This window comes from Bufo gargarizans, chromosome 9, assembly GCF_014858855.1.
Source record: "Bufo gargarizans isolate SCDJY-AF-19 chromosome 9, ASM1485885v1, whole genome shotgun sequence".
In the NCBI taxonomy this organism is placed as follows: Eukaryota; Metazoa; Chordata; class Amphibia; order Anura; family Bufonidae; genus Bufo; species Bufo gargarizans.
Genome location: NC_058088.1, coordinates 96566278 through 96587937, shown reverse-complemented (window position 1 = coordinate 96587937; position 21660 = coordinate 96566278). Strand labels below are relative to the sequence as shown.

Genomic DNA, 21660 nt, shown 5'->3' with positions numbered 1-21660 from the left:
TGAATGAAATATACAAAACCTCTTCTGTTCTGACTTTAACCTTCACAGAAGGGAACCACTCAACTTTTAAATAGAGTAGGAAGAGCTACTGGGAAGCTTTACTGAGCTAAACAAGCCAGGATTCTTACTCATTTTCTGCCAGAAACTGGACTGCAGATCTATTATGTGTTTTTGACTCTTTTTTGCTTTTCCACACTCATGTCTTGGGTTCATTAGAGGACTATTGCAATAATAGAGGGCAAAATGTAGATACATACCTGTCAGATAGGTGACACCTAGATGGAATGGTGACTTGAGACAAAGCATTATGCAGGGCATAACAAGTACATACACGGCCGGACCAACGTGAGAAGGGGCACCCTTGTTGGGCTGCAGTTGGGTAGCGACACTTAAGGGATTGTATATATGACAGTGATTATATATTGTGCAGGCTATACCCAGCTATACTCAGCACTATTTTAAAGAGGTTGTGCCACTAATATAAATGTATCCCAACCAACAGATATCGCTGTTATTTCACTTTCACCAAATACCACCATTGATCAAAACTGTCTTATTCTAAAGTTATTAGACTACCATTGCACCCTGTAGCAAATCTGTTTTGATTCAATTGCATTGGAGCCTTGTAGTGTAGGGTGCACAAATCATTGTCGTTGGCAAGAACAAGTGTCACATGTCCTGCTATCGGGACACACCTTGTCTGCTGTGCCTTAAGGCAAAATGGGACACCGGACACAGGGCAAACGAGAAAGTAGGAGTCAAGCATGAGGGATACGAAAAAATTGCAAATGAGGTAAATATGAAAAAAAAATCCACAGAGGAATGGGAGCTAGAGTAAGTGATGAAAATAAACTTTTGAGTGAAAAGTAGTTAGTTAATGGCACAACCCCTTTAACCTATATGCCCCAACTCCAGAAATATACCTGAATTGGGAAGATGCACTACTTGAGACACCACAATATGTGGGTATCTCACAAAAGTGAGTACAACCCTCACATTTTTGTAAATATTTTATTAGATCTTTTCATAGGACAACACTGAAGATCTGACACTCTGATACAATGTAAAGTAGAAAGTGTACATCTGGTGTAACAGTGTAAATTTGGTGTGCCCTCAAAATAACTCAACACACAGCCATTAATGTCTAAACTGCTGGCAACAAAAGTGAGTACACCTCTAAGTAAAAGTGGCCAAATTGTGCCCATTTAGCCATTTTCCCTCCCTGGTGTCATGAGACTCTTTAGTGTTACAAGGTCTCAGGTGTGAATGGGGAGCAGGTGTTTTAAATTTGGTGGTATCGCTCTCACACTCTCTCATACTGGTCACTGGAAGTTCAACATGACACCTCATGGCAAAGTACTCTCTGAGGATGTGAAAAAAAGAATTGTTGCTCTACATAAAGATGGCCTAGGCTATAAGAAGATTGCCACCACCCTGAGACTGAGCTGCAGCATGATGGCCAAGACCATACAGCGGTTTACCAAAATAGGTTCCACTCAGAACAGGCCTCGCCATGGTCAGCCAAAAAAGTTGAGTGCACGTGCTCAGCGTCAAATCCAGAGGTTGTCTTTTCAAAATAGACATATGAGTGCTGCCGGGATTGCTGCAGAGGTTAAAGAGGTGGGGGAGTCAGCCTATCAGTGCTCAGACCATATTCTCCACACTCCATCAAATTGGTCTGCATGGCTGTTATCCCAGAAGGAAGCCTCTTCTAAAGATGATAACCAAGAAAGCCCACAGACAGTTTGCTGAGGACAAGCAGACTAAGTACATGGATTACTGGAACCAAGATAAACGTATTTGGTTCAGATGGTGTCAAATGTGTGTGGTGGCAACCAGGTGAGGAGTACAAAGACAAGTTTGTCTTGCCTACAGTCAGGCATGGTGGTGGGAAGGGAGTGTCATGTTTTGGGGGTGCATGAGTGCTGCTGGCTGCGGGGAGCTACCGTTCATTGAGGGGACCATGAATGTCACCATGAACTGTGACATACTGAAGCATGGCATGATCCCCTCCCTTTGGAAATGTAGACGCAGGGCAGTATTTCAACATGATAACGACCCCCAAACACACCTCCAAGATGACCACTTTCTTGCGAAAGAAACTGAGGGTAAAGGTGCTGGACTGGCCAAGCATGTCTTCAGACCTAAACCTTATTTAGCATCTGCTGGGCACCCTCAAATGGAAGGTGGAGGAGAGTAAGGTCTCTAACATCCACCAGCTCCGTGATGTCATCATGGAGGAGTGGAAGAGCATTCCAATGGCAACCTGTGAAGCTCTAGTGAACTCCATGCCCAAGAGAGTTAAGGCAGTGCTGGAAAATAATGGTGGACACACAAAATATTGAAACTTTGGGCACCATTTGGGCACTTTCCCTTAGGGGTGTACTCACTTTTGATGCCAGCGGTTTAGACATTAATGGCTGTGTGTTGAGTTATTTTGAGGACACACCAAATTTACACTGTTATACAAGCAGTACACTGCCTACTTTACATTGTACCAAAGTGTCATATCTTCAGTGTTGTCCCATGAAAAGATAGAATAAAATATTTACAAAAATGTGAGAGCTGTACTCACTTTTGTGAGATACTCTATCATTGTGACCGACTGACATGTGAGTTGCATTATACCAGTGTTTTACCTATATACCATATATTTTTTTGGCAAAATATGGAGTTATATGTTGTGGTTCTAAGTGGCTTTCTTTCTTATGTTATAGCGGCATCTGTATTTGATTACGTACTATGTATAATTGCTTTGCTATTGTGAAGTATTCATTTGAATATCTTTGGCATTTTAAGGAACTTGCTTCTGAGAAATTAGCAGGAGGTTCCCTAAGCCGACAGGATTATACTTGAATTGCTTGCTATATAAATAAAAATTATTATTACTGTTTTACTGAAGTGTAAAAAGAAATACATCGGTATAAGAACATCGTAGAAAATAAGGACTTACTCATAAACTGTGGTCCAACCATTCTCATTGCTTTTGGTTGCAAGAAGGCCTGTATTACCATGGTATGTCATCAATGCTAGGTTATAACCTTGGGCAGATATCCTTTTCAGCACTCCATTACTGCTGCTAGTGAGCCAGTAGACTTGTCCTCCGGGAACAACCAGCCACAAAGGCAAGCCCCCAGCATCACGTCGTATGTGAACTGAGTTTCCATTACTGCTGGTAATAGAGATTACATCCCCATCACCGTTGTATGTGAAATTGTACACATAGTCCCTAGTTATAAGATTTAAAGTGTGGAGATGCGTCCCATTGGTACTGAACTGATACAATTCTTGGTCTGCCGGAGAGGCAACTTCATACATATTCATGGCATTCAGATGAGGCTTGTTCTTAGTGACTGCTCGAATGCGTATGTTGCCAAGATCAGCTATGTACAGTGTGCCATCTGGAGAAACAGCTAACGACGAGGGCGCTTTCAGTCTGGCGTCTTTTGCAAATTCACCGTCACCTATGGGACAAATAGTATCAAATGCATTAATCTGTAAATTGCACACATTAAAATTTCTATGGAGAACAGTCTATAAACATAAGACATTTAATATTCACGGGCCAGTTTCAAAAGCATTACTTCAGATGGTATAATTTTAAGTGTGAATCAGCAAAGATTAGCATTATTATGCATTTATCTCAGCAATCCTCATTTCTGAAGATTCAAGGCCCCGCTGGTTTAAAAATGGTTTGTTTGTTTTTTCCTAGCTACATGTGCGGTGCCAGGACATCTGCCGTATTTCCCTACACAGCAATCTCCTCAATGTATTACTGCAATTGCATGTAAATAGAGATTTGTTTGTGAGGGTTAGCAAAAATGGACTGCTATCCTCGTTTTTGATGTTTAACTAAAGATGGATAACTGCTAAGGGAAAAAAAAAAAAAAAGCTATAGGCCCAGACACATCCAGACCGACATCTGCTGCGCCGGTCTTGATGGGGCCTGAGTTGCCGCAGAAGCCATGCAATTTATGATGAGGTGCAGGCCACGTATCCTATTTGTAAAACTAGCGAGGTCAATGTAAAATGCTGATTGCTCCTAGAAGAGTCACAATGGCATTTGCAACCTTTTGTATGCTAAAAACAGGAATAGTGGGGAATAATACATTTCCCCAAAAGTCTGGTATGGAAAAATACTTTTTAGTTGAGATGAGCAGATCACGAGGGTTCTGCTGCTGAGACTCCCAATCTATTGCGGAACACTTATTTTCCCTGTAGCAATGCTGAAACGGAAAAAAAATACTGAGTGACTACTGAATCAGTGAGGATCCACTCTGGTGGATTCTACACTGTGCCTGGCATTCTTCAGAAAAGGACTCTTGGGAGAAGAATTATGAGCTGATGTCTGTCAGTCAACTGCTCTAAGCCAATCAGTAGAGACACAAATATTCTCAGCAATACTGATTGGCTGACAGACAAAGCTTCCTCCCAAATGTCCTTTTCTGTTAGATGCCAGGCACACTATACAGTACAGGGACTCAGCACTATTAGATGACTAGTATATAGAAAAGGGGTTGTTTAAAACGTGCAATAACATTGCTGACAGTCTTAACATAAACATTAGGTGCGCCTTCCACCACATATTGATAGCATTGACATATCCTGCAATTAATCAATGACTTTAATGAGCTATTACCAGAACAAGGTTTTTTATGACAATTCAAAATCCTTAGATTTTTTCCCCCTTTAAACTCACTACATGTTTGATGTCAACTCGTGTCAAATCATTTTGTTCTCACTAGACTTGGTTGACCTGAGGATCAGCTGTAAATCCGCAAAACTCTATGGACATCTGAATGGACGCTTAACAGGATTATTTATCTTACCGTATTATGTTATTATTTGGGCATAGTGTATGGGAGAGGCACTATATGGTGGAGTTACTGGTGTGTGCAAGGTCTAACAACATTATTGGTGTGTAACGTGTAATAGATCATAGTTTTTGTGTATAACGTATGATGTTCACTCTTTTATTTCTTGCACGTTATGACAGCAATATCAACTTATACTCTAAAGTCATTATTCATGATTAATGGCTATTTTTTCTCATGGCAAACTAAGCATCAGCAGCAAGGAGTTAAAGGGGTTATCCAAACCCTATTATGCCCCCAAAATGCTAGGGCACCTCATACAGGTAATACTTAGCATGCTCCCGGCACCCACGTCACTGATGCCCACACGGCCCTACTCCCCATCACATGAATGAAAACATCCGGAGTCGTGGGGGGCAGTCAATACCAGGCCACAATGGGAACAAGCCTCCTTAGCATCACGGGTGACGCTAGGGAGGCTCATTTCCTTCACGGCCTACTATTGGCTGCAACCCCCCGAGCATAAGTATTACCTGTATACGGTGGCCAGGCATTTTGGGGGGCATATTAGGGGTTAGATATCTCCTTTAACAGTTAGAATACCAGAGGTTTTTTCATTTTTCTTTCCTATCTTCCTTGAGCCATAACTTTTAAATTTGTCCGGTCACATATCCATATGACGGCTTATTTTTTGCGGGACAAGTTGTAATTTCTAATGCCACTATTTAATATGGCATACAATGTAGTGGGAAGCGGGCAAAAAATGCCAAATGGGGTGGAATTGAAAAAATATATATGTTCCTACGGCGTTCCCTTTGCGGCGAAACTGACCTGTGCCTTTTATTCTCTGGGTTAGTAGGAATACAATGGGGGGGTGGCAGGGGGGAGAAAGGGCAGGTGGTGGGATGGGCCAGGGTTGGGTAGTGGGCGGAGTTAGGGGGCCCAATTCAGATTCCTGCTATGGGGCCAAATGATTTCTATGTACGCCCCTGTTCAAACAGTCAGTATCTGGTCAGTGATTTCCATCAATGATTGTGAGACAAAACCAGGAGTGCAGCCTCCTCAGAGATGAGGTATAATGGAAATATTTGCACTTGTTCTTGTTTCTGACCTGCTCCTGGTTTTTCCATCACTGATGGAAAACACTGAGTAAACACTGACTGTATGAATGAGGCCTCAGTAACGGATGCAGAAAGCCACATTTAACCAAGCGCCGAATAAAGAACTGCAACTCATTATCATTCAAGTAAAAAGTTTACTAAATTGAGTGTTTTCAAAATTACCTCTGGAAATGTGAATACACAGTTTAATTCAGTAGTAGAGAAATAAGGAGATGTTGCTGATGGACCTACAGTATGTAGTGCAAATGTCCTGGTATGTTGTGTAAATGTTCTAACATGGATCTAGGTCTTAATAATGACTTCCAAAAGCAATCTTCTCATATTCTCACCGTAACAAAGGCTTACTATCTTTTACTACTAAGGAACCATTTAATTTTGAAAAAAAAACTAAAACTTGGGCTGACCTGTAAAACAGTCACAATTTGGGTCGATCTTGCAGTCACAGTCCGTGGGGGCTCCAACTAATGTAGAGATTTCTCCATTTGTGGTGACTTGTTGTATTCTGTTAATTTTCCTTTCATCCGTTTCGGCAATGTAGAGGACGCCACTGTGTGATACAGCAATGGCTCGTGCAGATTCCAGGGTGGAATGAATTGCTACTTTGCTGACAAGAAAGTAATCTATACCTGGAACCTGGCAATGTATGGGTCTGCCAGCAATAATTCTCACTTGATTATTATCAGAGATCTGGAGTACAATGTTATTGTCCAAGACATATAATGAGTTATCCATGGGGTTGACAGCAAGATCAGTTGGCCATTCTAGTCGAACCTGTAAAAAGTAAACAGTATGAATATTGCATTTTATGAGTGTTACATTGGTAGTAGCCTATCAGTTTGCATGTTCTAATTAATTGCTTCACTTTTTGTAATTTCCAAACATGAACAACCATACAGAGCACTGCTGCTTTGGGAGTTGGCTTGATTCAATGATGCTGGCTTAGTGGAACAGTCTATGGACAGTACATAAAAATCGGTCAAAAGAGAATCAACCTGGTAAAAATGTTAAGAAGTTAATTGGTTAGAAAACCGTTTTCAAATGACCTATATACTGTATTAGTAAATTCTATATTAATTGTGAAGCATCTTTAGCATCTTTATGCTTTGCTGGAGGGTATCTTCAATGGTTTGTGATATTATGTAATGTTATGCTGCAGAATATTATATACACCCAGCATGGCCTGGTATGGTTGGCAGTGTTGGCGTTAATCACCCTGTTACACCCCTCTCAGGTGATTCAGGAGTAGGGTGGTTGAAAAGAAAGAAAGACTTAGAATCTGCATGGCCAAGCATAGAAGTCAGCAAGCTAACCTGAAAGTACAACTAACCAGACTTTGCTGCTTGTGAGAGATTACAGTTAAGACACCTGTCACACTTAACCACGCCTGGCCATACATGCCTCTAAAGACCTGTATCTCACAGTGGATACTACAGCCATATTTGACAGATTACAGTCACTAACCAGAGATTCTAGTGAAAGAGACTTTAGCAAGATTGCATACCAAGAGTGCCATTATTTTCCACTTTGCCAGCCTCCATAGCTCACCATTTGGAGAAAGCATTTGCACTGTGTTCAGATTGTTGGATGTACTACAACCCCTATTTTTTACTAAGTAAAAATAGACATTTATTCTTCTACCCCTGGCCTGGTTTTCTGACTCCTACCACATCATACACTGGACATGTCTACATGACTACATGTAATGCCCAGCAACCATCCAAACACCTAACATCAAGGGCACCTCAGGCAGGAGTCCCATAATCAGGATGTGCCCCGAGAGAAGAAAGAGTGGCCCCTCCTTACAATGCATGGCCCTAAGGAGTAATGGCCTGAGAGAAACCACTGTGACACATCATATCATAAGAGCCACTACGACTCCCATCCTCCATTACAGCTCTTTATGGGCTGCAGCAGATAAAGAATCTCTTGCTCTTAAATACCTGGCTTTGAAGACCTGACAATTGCGTAAATAAATGAATGGACCATAGACATTCTGAAACATAACTGCACTTCCAGTACACGTTCTGTGTTTATGGAAGACATGATAGACAGTAATATCTGAAAACTACTGAAAATAATCTTTTTTGATATATCATCAACATATCCTGCAGAGCTTTACAATTCAGGAAAGTAGTAGATACAAAAAAAAAACTTTAACATTTCCCATTATTTACACATGCTAACAATTCCTAATTCCCAGCATGATCATTCTGCTTGATACAATTGAGGAAGGGGCATTGGTTTCCGGCAGCCTGAATTCTCCACCAATTTTCTCACTGAAGAACTTAAAATGTTTGACTTGTCACAGTTTTTTTTTAAACATTATTTTTATTGATATACAGTACCATTTTAAGTTACAGAAAGAAATTCAGTGAGTGAAATGGACATGATATTAATTTTCATGTTATACATAAGGACAAAAAAAAAAAGAAGAAGAGAAAACAGTACCTGCTAAGTAACAAGAGGGATAGATCACATCAGTCGAATGTGAAGTACAATCTACATCATGGTAATTGTTATACAGTATTTCAGAGTCATACCAGAGAGGCGACTGTATATATCTTATTCACATAAGCTTTCCGTTCAAAAATAAACATAAGAGTACATATACACTAATACCCTGGTTTATAAAAAATAGATGTGGTCCATAAGTCCCACCTAGAGCGATATTTATAACTAACTGTTCATACTGTCACTACAACATGCGTCATGTACCATGGAAAATACAGCTCAATCAAACCCTAACTACATTTTTCAGACATTCTTATTTCAACATTGCACGGTAACAATGCTCCGTAGCAGCCCTGGATCAAAAGCAATCAACCAGCAATCACTCCCATCATCACTTTTCAGTTTTAATCATTTACCTATGGTGTTTTTTATAAAACGTGCCTGAAAATCGAACAATTATGTAATACATGTCCTTTAGAGGTTAATATTGTCTGCAGCTTCATTTCGAACACTGGGAATTAGAACTTCTGCATATCTAATTTTTGTTTGAACGTACTATCTAGACAATGTCACATAAGTCCGCTCTAAACACCCCTCTGACCTCTAAATGTGGCTCTACATTATTAGTCTGAACTTCAGCAAACATGGTAAATCTAGTCATTCTACTGCCGCACAAAGAAGACAATGAATGATGTACACATTAGAAGGAGATCTATAAAAAGGTGGATGGTGCACTCAGTGTGATTGGCAGATTTAACCTAAGGCCGGGTTCACATCTCCGGCACTCAGATCCAGTTATTGTATCAAGTAGTGATGAGCAAAGTTTAGAAAAATTAGATTTGGCTGCTTTGACGAATTTCAGAAAAAAAATTTGCTTCATGATGAAGCGCATTTATTTCTATGTAGTGGGTGAAATGACGGGGAACGGCTATTGTGTCGTCCCCTCCCTCCATCATTGAGCCCCTCAGATGCCGCATTCATCACTGAGCGAGGCATCTGAGATTAACATTAAGACCTTTGAGGGGTTAATCTGGTAAAAAAAAAAAAATACTCACCTTATCCATTTGAACACGTGGCGGCCACCTTGGCCATCTTGATTGAAGACACCGGACAAAATCTCGCACAGTTACGTGATATCGTCATCACACCGGCCTTTAGACGCCATACGTCACTATGTGAGAGTTTTGCGTGGCATCATAAATCAAGATGGCCGTGGTGCCTCTAAGCAAATGGATGAGGTGAGTATGCTTTTTTCCCACCATTTCAGGGAAATTAACAAAGCACGAGGAAATTTGGCTTCATGGCAAATATGATTTTTCCTGAAATTCGGATCGAATTCCACTTCGGATACTTCGATTCGCTCAACACTACTATGCAGCATATATGGCCGCTTTCGACCGGACAATACTAAATGCATTGTCTGGCTGAAAGTGCCCGTCGGATCCACTTACAACCAGAGTTCACAGCGCATATGTGAATGCAGCCCAAGTTACATTTTTAATTATACCGTATAATGTGGACCAAAGATGATGTATCATTAGAAAATGTCCTATTGTTTAAATCAAGATTTTATGTTAAACATATTTTATTAAGAATTTTTGGTTGTTATTTAAAAATGTTCATGTCGCTACACAAGATCCACCATTCATAATAGATTATGTCACCTTTTATATACCCCTTCCCTGCACAATGACCTGCACAGGTCAGAGAGCATGCCTAGAAACCTCTTCCATATAAGTCAATGAGGTTTTCATCTGTTGTACCTATAGTCCATGGGGCTACTGTAAAGCATTTCTCGAAAAGCTGTTAACAGCAGCTCAGGCAAAATGGCTGCCCCATAATCATTTACAGAATATAGAATATAAAATCTACAATCAGAAACCACAAACAGATAAAAAATGTGTCAATATCTAGATTGGTAAATAAAATATAGTTTTTTTTAATTCACTTTAAAATATCACTGTACTATCACAGTTTCATTTAATAGAGAATGGTATAAATAGCACATTTCTAAATCACTTCATTTAAAAAATCTGCCTGCATGCACCTTAAAAAAAGCTGTAAAGTCATGGCCATTATGAGTCTCACTTCCACCTTATTTGCAGTCCACTCCCAGTTGTCAGGCAAGATCCATCTCTAGTAACAGAACTGCTTCTACACTGCTTCTGAAGATCACGGGATACTCTTGCAGTTCTGTAAGTGTGATTTATCCCTCCTGACCTATTCTATGAGCCCCAAAGCTGAAAACAAACAGTGGGAAGTAAGGGAAAGGACGTCACAGTAGTACATTGCTGGCAGATTCCACAGAAGAGAGATGACCCCCGCTTCTGAAAGAAATGCATCTAGCTGTGCAGTTGAAGAGGGGAATAATTAGGCTGAAAAAGACATTAGGGAAGCCCAAAAAAGACCTGTTCCTTAGTTATGATTGCACAAAGTAGCACCTCATTAGGCAAACTTTTGTCAGGAGATTCATGCAACCTGAACCATGTGCAGCATGAAATATCAACAAGCATCCTGCTTACAAACTGCTATGTTTTACTCTGTAACATTTTAGTAATATTTGGTTAATACAGTACCGTATATATAAACTACAACATACTGAATGTTAGCGTAAGAGCATGTGCACCTATTTGTGTTATAGATCTGTGCAACCATAAAATGGCACCAGTGATGTACCTCCAATGGAGGCAGACCACACAGCTATTAGGAAGCTAGTGGGGGAGGGGTCCTGCAGTAGAGGAAAGGCTCACCCCCTAATTATGCTTATAGTGCAACCTGCGGAGGAAAATATACGTTGTGGAGAAGGAGCTTTGGTCATGTCATCAAATTCATCACCATGTAACCAGTGCAGGAAGCTAAGGCATAACAGAGCAGTGAATGCTGAAGGACTTTTAGTGATGTCATCATCATGTGACCAGTGCAGGAAGCTAAGGCATAACAGAGCAGTGAATGCTGAAGGACTTTTGGTGATGTCATCATCATGTGACCAGTGCAGGAAGCTAAGGCATAACAGAGCAGTGAATGCTGAAGGACTTTTGGTGATGTCATCATCATGTGACCCGTGCAGGAAGCTAAGGCATAACAGAGCAGTGAATGCTGAAGGACTTTTTGTGATGTCATCATCATGTGACCAGTGCAGGAAGCTAAGGCATAACAGAGCAGTGAATGCTGAAGGACTTTTGGTGATGTCATCATCATGTGACCAGTGCAGGAAGCTAAGGCATAACAGAGCAGTGAATGCTGAAGGACTTTTTGTGATGTCATCATCATGTGACCAGTGCAGAGAACTGATGAAAGACCTGTGGGATGTTGACATGAGGTGGCGCAGCTTCTGTGCTGTTCCTGGAGGAGAGGTTAGTGGAGTCCTGTGATAGCCCATAACATCCTAGAAAGAGTTGTAGTTCTGTCCTCTCTATATATTTTCAACTCATTCCCTACAACAACAGTCTGGTAATGCTGGGAGTTGTAGTTCTCTCCTCTTATACTCCTCTTCCTGCAATGCATACTGATGCCCCATAATAACAGTCTGGACATATTGGGGGCTGTAGTTCGCTCCGTGTAAAACTCTTAGGCTACTTTCACACTTGCGTTCAGAGCGGATCCGTCTGGTGTCTGCACAGACGGATCCGCTCATATAATGCAGACGATGGTATCCGTTCAGAACGTATCCGTCTGTATTATATTTCAGAAAAAATTCTAAGTCTAATTGTTAGTCAGACGGATCCGTCCAGACTTTGCATTGAAAGTCAATGGGGGACGGATCCATTTGAAATTGCACCATATTGTGTCAACGTCAAACGGATCCGTCCCCATTGACTTACATTGTAAGTCTGGACGGATCCGTTTGGCTCCGCACGGCCAGGCGGACACCCGAACGCTACAAGCTGTGTTCGGGTGTCCGTCTGCTGAGCGGAACGGAGGCGAAACTGAGCCATACTGATGCATTGTGAGCGGATCCACATCCACTCAGAATGCATTGGGGCAGTACGGATCCATTCGGGGCCGCTTGTGAGAGCCTTCAAACGGAACTCACAAGCGGAGCCCCAAACGCTAGTGTGAAAGTAACCTTACCCAGTAATGCTGGACAACACCTCACAGAAGACAACACCTGACAAATCTCTTAGATATGGAGCCTGGTACGCTGCAAAATGGTGTCCAGCATTTGTGACCTGATCTGTGACTGAAGCCCCAACATATAAGTGATTAAAACCTAATGTGTTCTGTAGCATCAGATTATCATGTTCTGCAGCAGCTGAGGTGTGTATTATGATGTTCTGCAGCAGCTGAAGTGTGCATTATGATGTTCTGCAGAAGCTGAGGTGTGTATTAGGAGGTTCTGCAGCAGCTGGGGTGTGCATTATGATGTTCTGCAGCAGCTGAGGTGTGTATTAGGAGATTTTTAAGCAGCTGAGCTATGTACTATGAGGTTCTGCAGTAGCTATTGTGTGTATTAGGCGGTTCTGCCGCAGCTGAGCTATGTACTATGAGGTTCTGCAGTAGCTATTGTGTGTATTAGGTGGTTCTGCCGCAGCTGAGGTGTGTGTTAGGAGATTCTGAAGCAGCTCAGGTGTGTATTAGGAGGTTATGCAGCAGCTAAGGTGTGTGTTATGACGTACTTCAGAAGCTGAGATGTGTGTTAGGAAGTTTTACAGCAGTAGAGGTGTGTATTATGAGGTTCTGCATCAGTAGAGGTGTGCATTGTAAGGTTCTGCAGCAATAGATGTGTATATTATGGGGTTCTGCAGCAGCTGAGGTGTGTATTAAGAGGTTATGTAGCGGCTGAGGTGTGTATTATGAGGTTCTGCAGCACTCAGAGAAACATCAGCGATGACTGGATTAAGCATTTATTATTCTGCATCTGCACTTTGTAAAATGTTTTCCATATTATTAGCAAATAAGGTAGATTTTCTATAAAGTGGGCTCCATTTTCTTAATCTGTCTGTGGCACCAAAATGCTGACCAGTCAAGACCCGACTTGATCCAGCAGTATCACCAGTCCAGACTCCAATCCAGCACCATGAAGATCTGCCCCAGGCCCTGACTGTGCTTTGCCATTGCCAACTACAACAGCACAAACAGTAAGTCAGCATTGGGGATGGGGGGTGAAGGGGTGTGAAACAGCAGCAGGCACAGTTCATGGGGGAAGGATGGCACACTATACAAAAGGGATCAGTTGCAGGTACTTACTTGGGATCAGATTTCGGTATTCTGTTTCAGCATAGGAGAAGAATACCAGAATCGCCAGATACGGCATCTGCTGGATCCCATCTACAATAATGGGGTTAGTTGAGATCTTGCTTGAGTACAGGCAATTTGGAAGACAAAATACTGCTGCATACAGAGGTATTTTGGCCTTTTCTTTTCAAGAATCTGCAATGGAGGCTTCTGCTGGAACCTCTGCAGCAGATGTGCACATATCCTAAGGGGTGTGTACGCTCCTGCTTGGCACATACAGACCTCTATAGGATTTAAGTGTACCCCTGTATTTTTAATATTTTGTGCTGAGTCATACAGAGGTTTCCTCTGTTAGATTCTATTTGGCAAGAAATAACTTGTATTACACAAATGTCTTCTCCTAGCAACATTACTTGTAGAGGAGAATGCCTCCTTAATACAGTACCGTATGGAGGCACCATATGGTAGCCCACTGAGTGCCTACATGGACTCTGTGCCTCAATACAGGCTGTAAGTACACATCCTTGCCATATGCTTGACATCTAAGAAGTGTCATGTACACAGCAAGTCATAGTAGCAATTTTAGGAAAAACTGTGAAAACGGTTGTTCTATAATTCAACTTTTAAATTTTAACTATTACTTTCATCAAGCATTGTCCTAGGTTCCCGGTGGTGCCTCATAGAATGTTCCGAAGAATGCATTTTATAACAATATCTAAACTACACTCATTATGTAGCTTGCCATGGTGGTAGGTTTTTTGCACTACTGCTCTGTGTGCTTACATTTCTGATGCTTTTCAGGTCACGGCTCACGCTACCTACGAAGATGCGCTTTTATTTTTCATGCTGGTGCTATTGTCCTTTCTGTTTTCCCAGAAAAAAAGGGAAAACAGATTAGGAAATTTTTTTTCAAAAAAGTAAACCTCAGGAGTTTTCATCTAATTGAATGTCTACAAACAAAAGGCGGCAGACAGGATGCTTTCATCGACGAGCTTGGCTGCTCGTGATATTTTGAATCGCGGATAAGCAGATCTTCACGCGGTGTGTTTGCCCTTTTGGCATGAGGCTCTATGTGGGCAGTGGGAATTACTCAGAATATACACTTATGTCAGACAAGGTGGAAGCAGACAGTACTAAATGGATGAGCTCAGCTAAATCACTAACGCGAACTGCTGTAGATCATTTTTAATTAATTGGTACTAAGGTTCTATTGAACAGGAGGATATGAGCTAACAGGAAAGCGACAATAATTTGTCGAAAAAAGTGCAATTCCTACTTAGCTTAAAACTATGGTAGACCTGAGAGGCCTTACTAATTACAACTTTTCTAATTACTATACTGTATGTCGATAATTAATGCTGCATTTACATGCAACGATCGAGCAGACAGTTGTCTGAAAGGAACCGTTCCTTCCCGACAATTGCCTGCTTGTTAGAGAAGCTGAAGCCCTGCATTTACCGTACATGCAGTTATCTCCACAGTATGAGGACGAGTGATGGCTACTCATCCTCATACCGCACCATTGCTTCTGGGCAGTTTAGACAGATCTTCAGCCCAGAAATGATAATTTAGGTGTCTGCATGAACAAGCATTTCGGGTGATCTGTAGCACCTTTAGACGGGTAGAATATTATGAACGAGCGTTCGTAGGAAGGCTTGTCCCTGAAAATCTGCCCCGACAAATGGGCAGTGTAAACCTCTTTAGGCTGGGGCTACATGATGACTAAAACGTGTCCATAAACCTTAAGTAGCTGTTGTCCAGGCATAAACGCTCAGGTCAGTGTATAATGTGATAGAAATGAGTATTACACTCACCGGTAATCCGGTTTCCTGGAAGTCTCCATGACACCACATCCTGACATCCTGAGATCGACTCCCTCCTGATTGGACAGGAAAAACACAGAGAGGTTAAAACCCCCACTCACTCCTCACATCACCAGTGTATTTTAACGAAGAACCCCAGGATGAAAGGATAATAGCTAATAGCAGAAAAAAAAAAGGGTGGGATGTATGTGGTGTCATGGAGACTTCCAGGAAACCAGATTACCGGTGAGTGTAATACTCATTTCCCCAGTCGTCTCCATGACACCACATCCTGAGATAATATCAAAGATACAATTAGGGGGGGACGACTGCCGACAGGACCTTACGTCATCATTAGCGGCTAAGTCTAGTCTGTAGTGCTTAGTGAAAGTATGAACTCTTTTCCAGGTTGCTGCCCTGCAAATCTGTTGTAAGGAGGCTGAAGCTTTTTCCGCCCAGGAGGCGGCCATGCCTCTCGTAGAATCTGCCTTTAGGGAAGCAGGGACATCTTTCCCCTGAGCTTTGTATGCTTCGGAGATGGCCATCTTAATCCATCTGGAGATGGAACTTTTCGCCGCTTTCTTCCCCTTGTTAGGACCTGAAAATTGGACAAACAAATTTTTGTCTATTCTCCAATGACTGGTAGCTTCCAGGTACTTTAAGACCGCTCTCTGAACATCTAGTGTATGGTAAATGATTTCTTGATCATTTTTCGGATCGTCACAGAATGAAGGAAGAACGATGTCCTGAGACCTATGGAAGGTCGAAACTACCTTGGGGAGGAAAGTCGGATCTAGTTTGAAAACTAATTTGTCCTCAAATACTGCAAGGAATGGTTCTTGGATGGACAAGGCCTGTAGCTCACAGACCCTTCTGGCTGAGGTTATTGCCACCCAAAAAATAGTTTTAATGGTAAGCCATTTGATGTGGGTAGAGTCCAGAGGTTCGAACGGATCGGAGGTTAGACCCTCTAGTACTGTATTGAGGTTCCATGGTGCCACCATGTTTCTAATTGTAGGTCTGATCCTATCTGCTGCCTTAAGGAATCTGGATATCCAGGGATGTTCTGTTAGCTTGGTATTATAGAGTGCTCCTAGAGCCGATACCTGGACCCGAAGGGTATTGTGGGATAGACCTAAATCTAGCCCTTCCTGAAGAAAATCGAGGATTAGCGAGATGTTGGCTCTGAACTGGTTGAAGGAGGTTGCCGACCAAACAGCGAATTTCTTCCATATTTTTAGATACTTGTCGTTGGTACTCTGTTTCCTGCTAAGGAGTAAGGTGTTCACTACTTTTTTAGATAAACCAAACATTAATAAGTTGGATTCTTCAGAATCCAGGCTGTTAATTTTAGTATTCTTAGGTCTGGGTGAGTGATAGGCCCCTGACTTAGAAGGTCCGGCCTCCGAGGTAGAGGAAGAGGAGCTTCCATGCTGAGGGCTTTCAAGAGAGAGAACCAACTTCTCTTGGGCCAGAAGGGGGTTATCAGGATTAGTGTACATTTTTCTTTTAGGAACTTCTGTAGCACTCTGGGGATAAGCGGAAATGGGGGGAATGCGTAGACTAAGTTTGTTGTCCAACTCTGGTTGAAGGCGTCTACTGCCCGAGGATGATCCCTGGGGTTGAGGGAAAAGAATTGGTTTAGTTGATGATTTCTCCTGGATGCAAACAGGTCTATCGTCGGCTTGCCCCATTTCTTTGTGATCAGGTGGAAGGTTTCTGGTGCTAACATCCATTCCCCTGGGTCTAGTCTGTGCCGGCTTAGGTAATCGGCCTGAATGTTTAAAACCCCCTTCAGATGAACCGCTGAAAGAGATTGTATATTGTCTTCTGCCCAGGAAAAGATTTTGTTTGCCAGGCTCTGTAGTAGGCGATGCCTTGTGCCTCCCTGGTGTTGAATGAAGGCCACGGCTGTAGCGTTGTCCGAGTAGACTAGTACATGACGACCTTCTGCCAACTGACTTGTGCGTTTCAGTGCTTCCCAGACTGCCCTCAGCTCCTTGAAATTTGAGGATTGTTGTCTCACATAATTCCCCCATGTTCCCTGGTAGGAGTTTCCCTGGACGACCGCTCCCCAACCGTGGAGGCTGGCATCTGTCGTAATGACTAGGGGGAGATCTTGTGCCCAGAAGATCCCCTTCTCTAGGTTGGATTTGCTGAGCCACCAATTTTGTGATTTTTTGGTCTCCGCATCTAGAAATATTTTCCTCTCTAGAGTTAATTGTGATCTGTTCCATTTGTCTAAAATGAACTTCTGGAGCGGCCTTAGATGGAACTGTGCCCAGGCTACTGCTGGGATGCAGGCTGAAAGACTCCCTAACACCTTCATGGCCTGTCTTATTGAACAGAACTTCTCCTTCTTGAATTTCCTCAAGGCTGTTTGAAGTTTTACTATCTTTTGGGGTGGAAGAAAGGATCTTTGGGAAACTGTGTCTAAAGTTATGCCCAAAAAAAACTTCCGTTTGGACGGGATTAAATCCGATTTCCCCCAATTGATGAGCCAACCTAGGTTCTGTAGATGATCCAGGACTAACCTGAGATGGGTTTCCAGGGTCTCTATGTTGTCTGCCACTACCAGTAGGTCGTCCAGATAGGGGATCACACAAATTGCCTTTTCTCTCAGGGTTGTCAAGGCTTCCGCCATTATTTTGGTGAAAACCCTTGGGGCAGAAGAGATCCCAAAGGGGAGAGACTTGAACTGGAAATGCTGAATATATTTCCCTCCAGTTCTATTGCGAACCTTAGGAACTTCCTTGATGACCTGTGAATTGGGACGTGATAATAGGCGTCGCTTAAATCTATTGTGGCCATCACTGCATCCTTCTTTAAGAGCTTCACTGTTGACTTCAGGGTCTCCATTTTGAATTTTTGATATCTCACATATTTGTTTAGGTGTTTCAAATTTATAATCACTCTGGATTTCCCGTTTGGTTTCTTTATAATGAAGAGACGGGAATAGAATCCCAGTATAGAATCCCAGTCCTGTCTGATCTTTTGGAATGGGCTCTATGGCGGCCAAGGTTAACAAGTTCTTTATGTCGTTTTTAAGGTAGTAGTTTGAGATGGGGGAAGGGTAGTGATCACATATTTCTGTGGAGGGGAAGAGAGTAGATCTATCAAGTAACCCTCTTCTATAATACTTAAAATCCACCGGCTGTTTGTTACGTGCTCCCAAGATCCCAGAAAGGAGCTGAGTCTTCCCCCCACTGGTATGGCGTCATTGCTTGCTGTTGGATGTGGAGGCTTCAGCCCGGTTTGGGTTGAAGAGGAAACTTCTCCCCCTGCCTCCCTTCGCATAGCTCCACCTCCCAGTCTTCCCTTTATCTTTTTTATTCTCGGGCTGAAAGAATCGGTCACGAAAGGGCTGCCTTTTTTGTTTATATCTCTCCTCTGGAAAACCCCTCTTTTTATTTGTCGCATTTTCTAGGATTTTATCAAAATCTTCTCCGAAAACGTACTGACCGTGGAAGGGAACTGCGATTAATTTATTTTTTGACGTGATATCTCCTGACTACGCTTTAAGCCATAGTGCCCTCCTCGCTGTATTTGAGAGAACAGCTGTACGGGCGGATAGTTTAACCGATTTGGCTGCTGCGTCTGCTAGAAAGGAGGTTGCCATCTTTAACAGAGGCAAGCTCTCTAGAATTTGATCCCGCGGTGTCTTATTGACCAGATGTATCTCCAGCTGTTCTAGCCAAAGGTTTAGTGTTCTGGCTACACATGTAGAGGCTACGCCGGGTTTGAGAAGGGCCGCCGTAGTCTCCCAGGTCTTTCTTAAGAGACTCTCCGCTTTCCTGTCTAGAGGATCTTTTAGCTGCGCTGAGTCCTCGAATGGTAGCGCCGTATGTTTTGCCACCTTAGCCACCGATGCGTCTACTTTCGGTATGGTCTCCCAGTCCGTACAGTCCTCTTGGCTAAAGGGGTAACGCCTCTTGATTCCCCTTGAGATAAAGGATCCTTTATCCGATTTTTCCCATTCGGACCGAATTAGTTTTTGGACGCTATCTGGAACTGGGAAAACCGCCTTCTTCCTTTCCCCTAGACCCCCAAAAATTTCTTGTTGGGTAGATTTAGGAGCTTTAGGTATCTCCATTTGAATGGTGGCCCTGATAAGTTCATCAATATCTTCGGGATTAAACAGGAAGCGCTTGTATTCACCCTCTTCATCTGAAGATGTCGGGTGTTTTTGCACTGATTCGGAGTCTGAGACCGCCAGCCCCTCAGAGTCGGAATCCAGGATAAGCGATTTAATGCTACGGGCGTCCTGAGGGGGGGCTTTGGGGGGAGAAGGTTCCTTGGCAGTTAAGGCCAGCTGGACCTCTTCCTTAACTACTTTCCTAATGTCTTCAATTAAACTAGAAGACTCAGATTTGATGACACTGGAGGTACATTCTTTACACAGGGGCTTGGATCCAGTGTTAGACAATCTTTTGCAGCATATACCACACTTCCTAGTTTTTTTAGCTGTAGAAGCTGAATCCTTTTCTCCCTGAAACGGTAAGGGAGGAAAGGATGAGCAGACTGAACCATCCATACAAAGCATGTGCCTGAGAGCAGGTTACTCACAGTCCCAGGGTTTGATGCAGGCTCGGTTCCAGAGCCCGGCGTGAGGGGTGTACTCATCCTTACTCCCGACCGCTCCAGAGATGCTCCACCAAACACCAGAGCCACGCTATGCAGGGCGCCATTACACAGGTCCTGTGAGTTTTTATAGTGCCTTCTTAGGCTTCAGGACCTGTGGCGCATGTGAATGACGTCAGCGCGCTTGACTCCTCCCCCGGCGTCTGACATCATTCTCCTGCCGGCCGGAAGGAACACATCATAGTGCCGATCCGCCGCGTTCTTCCTTCCCCCTGCATCAAGCCCTCCGGGACCGCTGCAGAGGGAATCTTCGCAGGGGCAACTCGTCAGCGCCCGAGCCCAGGCCTACCCGAACGGAGGAGGGAGAGCTGCACTGCAGATCCGACCTCGGCCTGTGAATGAATCAATCCAGGTGAGCCCAAACGAGCTCTGTGCACCTCTCCTGCTTCCTATCCTGATGGGACAGGAAAAACACTGGTGATGTGAGGAGGGGGTGGGGGTTTTAACCTCTCTGTGTTTTTCCTGTCCAATCAGGAGGGAGTCGATCTCAGGATGTCAGGATGTGGTGTCATGGAGACGACTGGGGAAAAATGAATTAAACCAGAAAGGAGGCATCATGGACAATCACAATACATTAGCAAGTGCCTTGTATTAACTTTCTCTACACGATACATGGTTTGTGGAAAATTCTGTGGGAAATATAAAATGCAGAACAAACTTTACTTTTTTATTTTCTACTTTTTTAATACACATGTTGGAGCAATGTTTATTTTTGTGTGATTTTTTTTATTCCCTAAAAATCCCTAAAAAAATACACTTGAGAAAAAAAAAAAAACAGCATTGAAAGTGGAAATAAAGAAAAAAAATAAAAAGCATGCAGTATGCCAAAAATGCCTGTTTTAGCTGTTGGGGCTCTATTACCCATTTGTTAAAGGGGTTCATTGGTTTGGACAGTCCCTACTTATTAGGCCTCATGCACACGACCGTAGTTCTGGTCCGCATCGGAGCCGCAGTTTTTGCGGCTCGAGTGCGGACCCATTCACTTCAATGGGGCCGCAAAAGATGTGGACAGCACTCCGTGTGTTGTCCACATCTGTTGCTCCGTTCCGTGGCCCCGCAAAAAAATATAACATGTCCTATTCTTGTCCATTTTGCGGACAAGAATAGGCTTTTTTACAATGGGCCACCCATTACGTTCTGCAAATTGCAGAAGGCACATTGGTGGCTTCCGGTTTTTGCGGATCCGCGGTTTGCGAACCGCAAAAAACGGAACGGTCGTGTGCATGAGGCCTTACAAGAGCTCTTGACAATAGGTTGCTCACACAAGCCTACCATATTTAACCAGTGATCAGCTCCGTGGGGAACCTTGTAGCAAGTGTTTAGTAGGGGGAGGTTTATCATTTCCTTATGATATTTTTATGGTGTGAAGAAGATATAAAGTCTATGTTTAAAACTTATAAAAGGCTACTGATACAAAATTTTGCTGCATTTCTACACGGCCCTCGCCAATTTCCGAAAAGGGGCTGTGCTGAAGGAGGGGGCAGGGTCAGCAAGCCTGACAAATTTATCTTCATTTACGACAGGCATAAATGGAGAAAGAAATCTAGTGCAGCTCCAAAATTCTGTAGATTTCACTGTAGACGCATGGACTGCTGAGGATTCACCTAATATATGATGGGGTCTGCACAGTGCCATAAATTAGGTGCATCTTCCATA

At 42.9% G+C, this 21660-nt stretch overlaps 1 protein-coding gene across 3 annotated transcripts in view; it reads right to left on the bottom strand.

Annotated features, from left to right (window-relative positions):
* Positions 1-21660, bottom strand: part of TENM1 (teneurin transmembrane protein 1) — a 766344-nt gene that overhangs the window by 43283 nt on the left and 701401 nt on the right. For all 3 annotated transcript variants that reach the window (XM_044305876.1, XM_044305878.1, XM_044305877.1), the window contains 2 exons: positions 6340-6706; positions 2954-3464 (listed from right to left, as the gene is read on the bottom strand). In XM_044305876.1, the coding sequence (XP_044161811.1) occupies positions 2954-3464; positions 6340-6706 (878 nt within the window). The remainder of the gene's footprint in view (positions 1-2953; positions 3465-6339; positions 6707-21660) is intronic.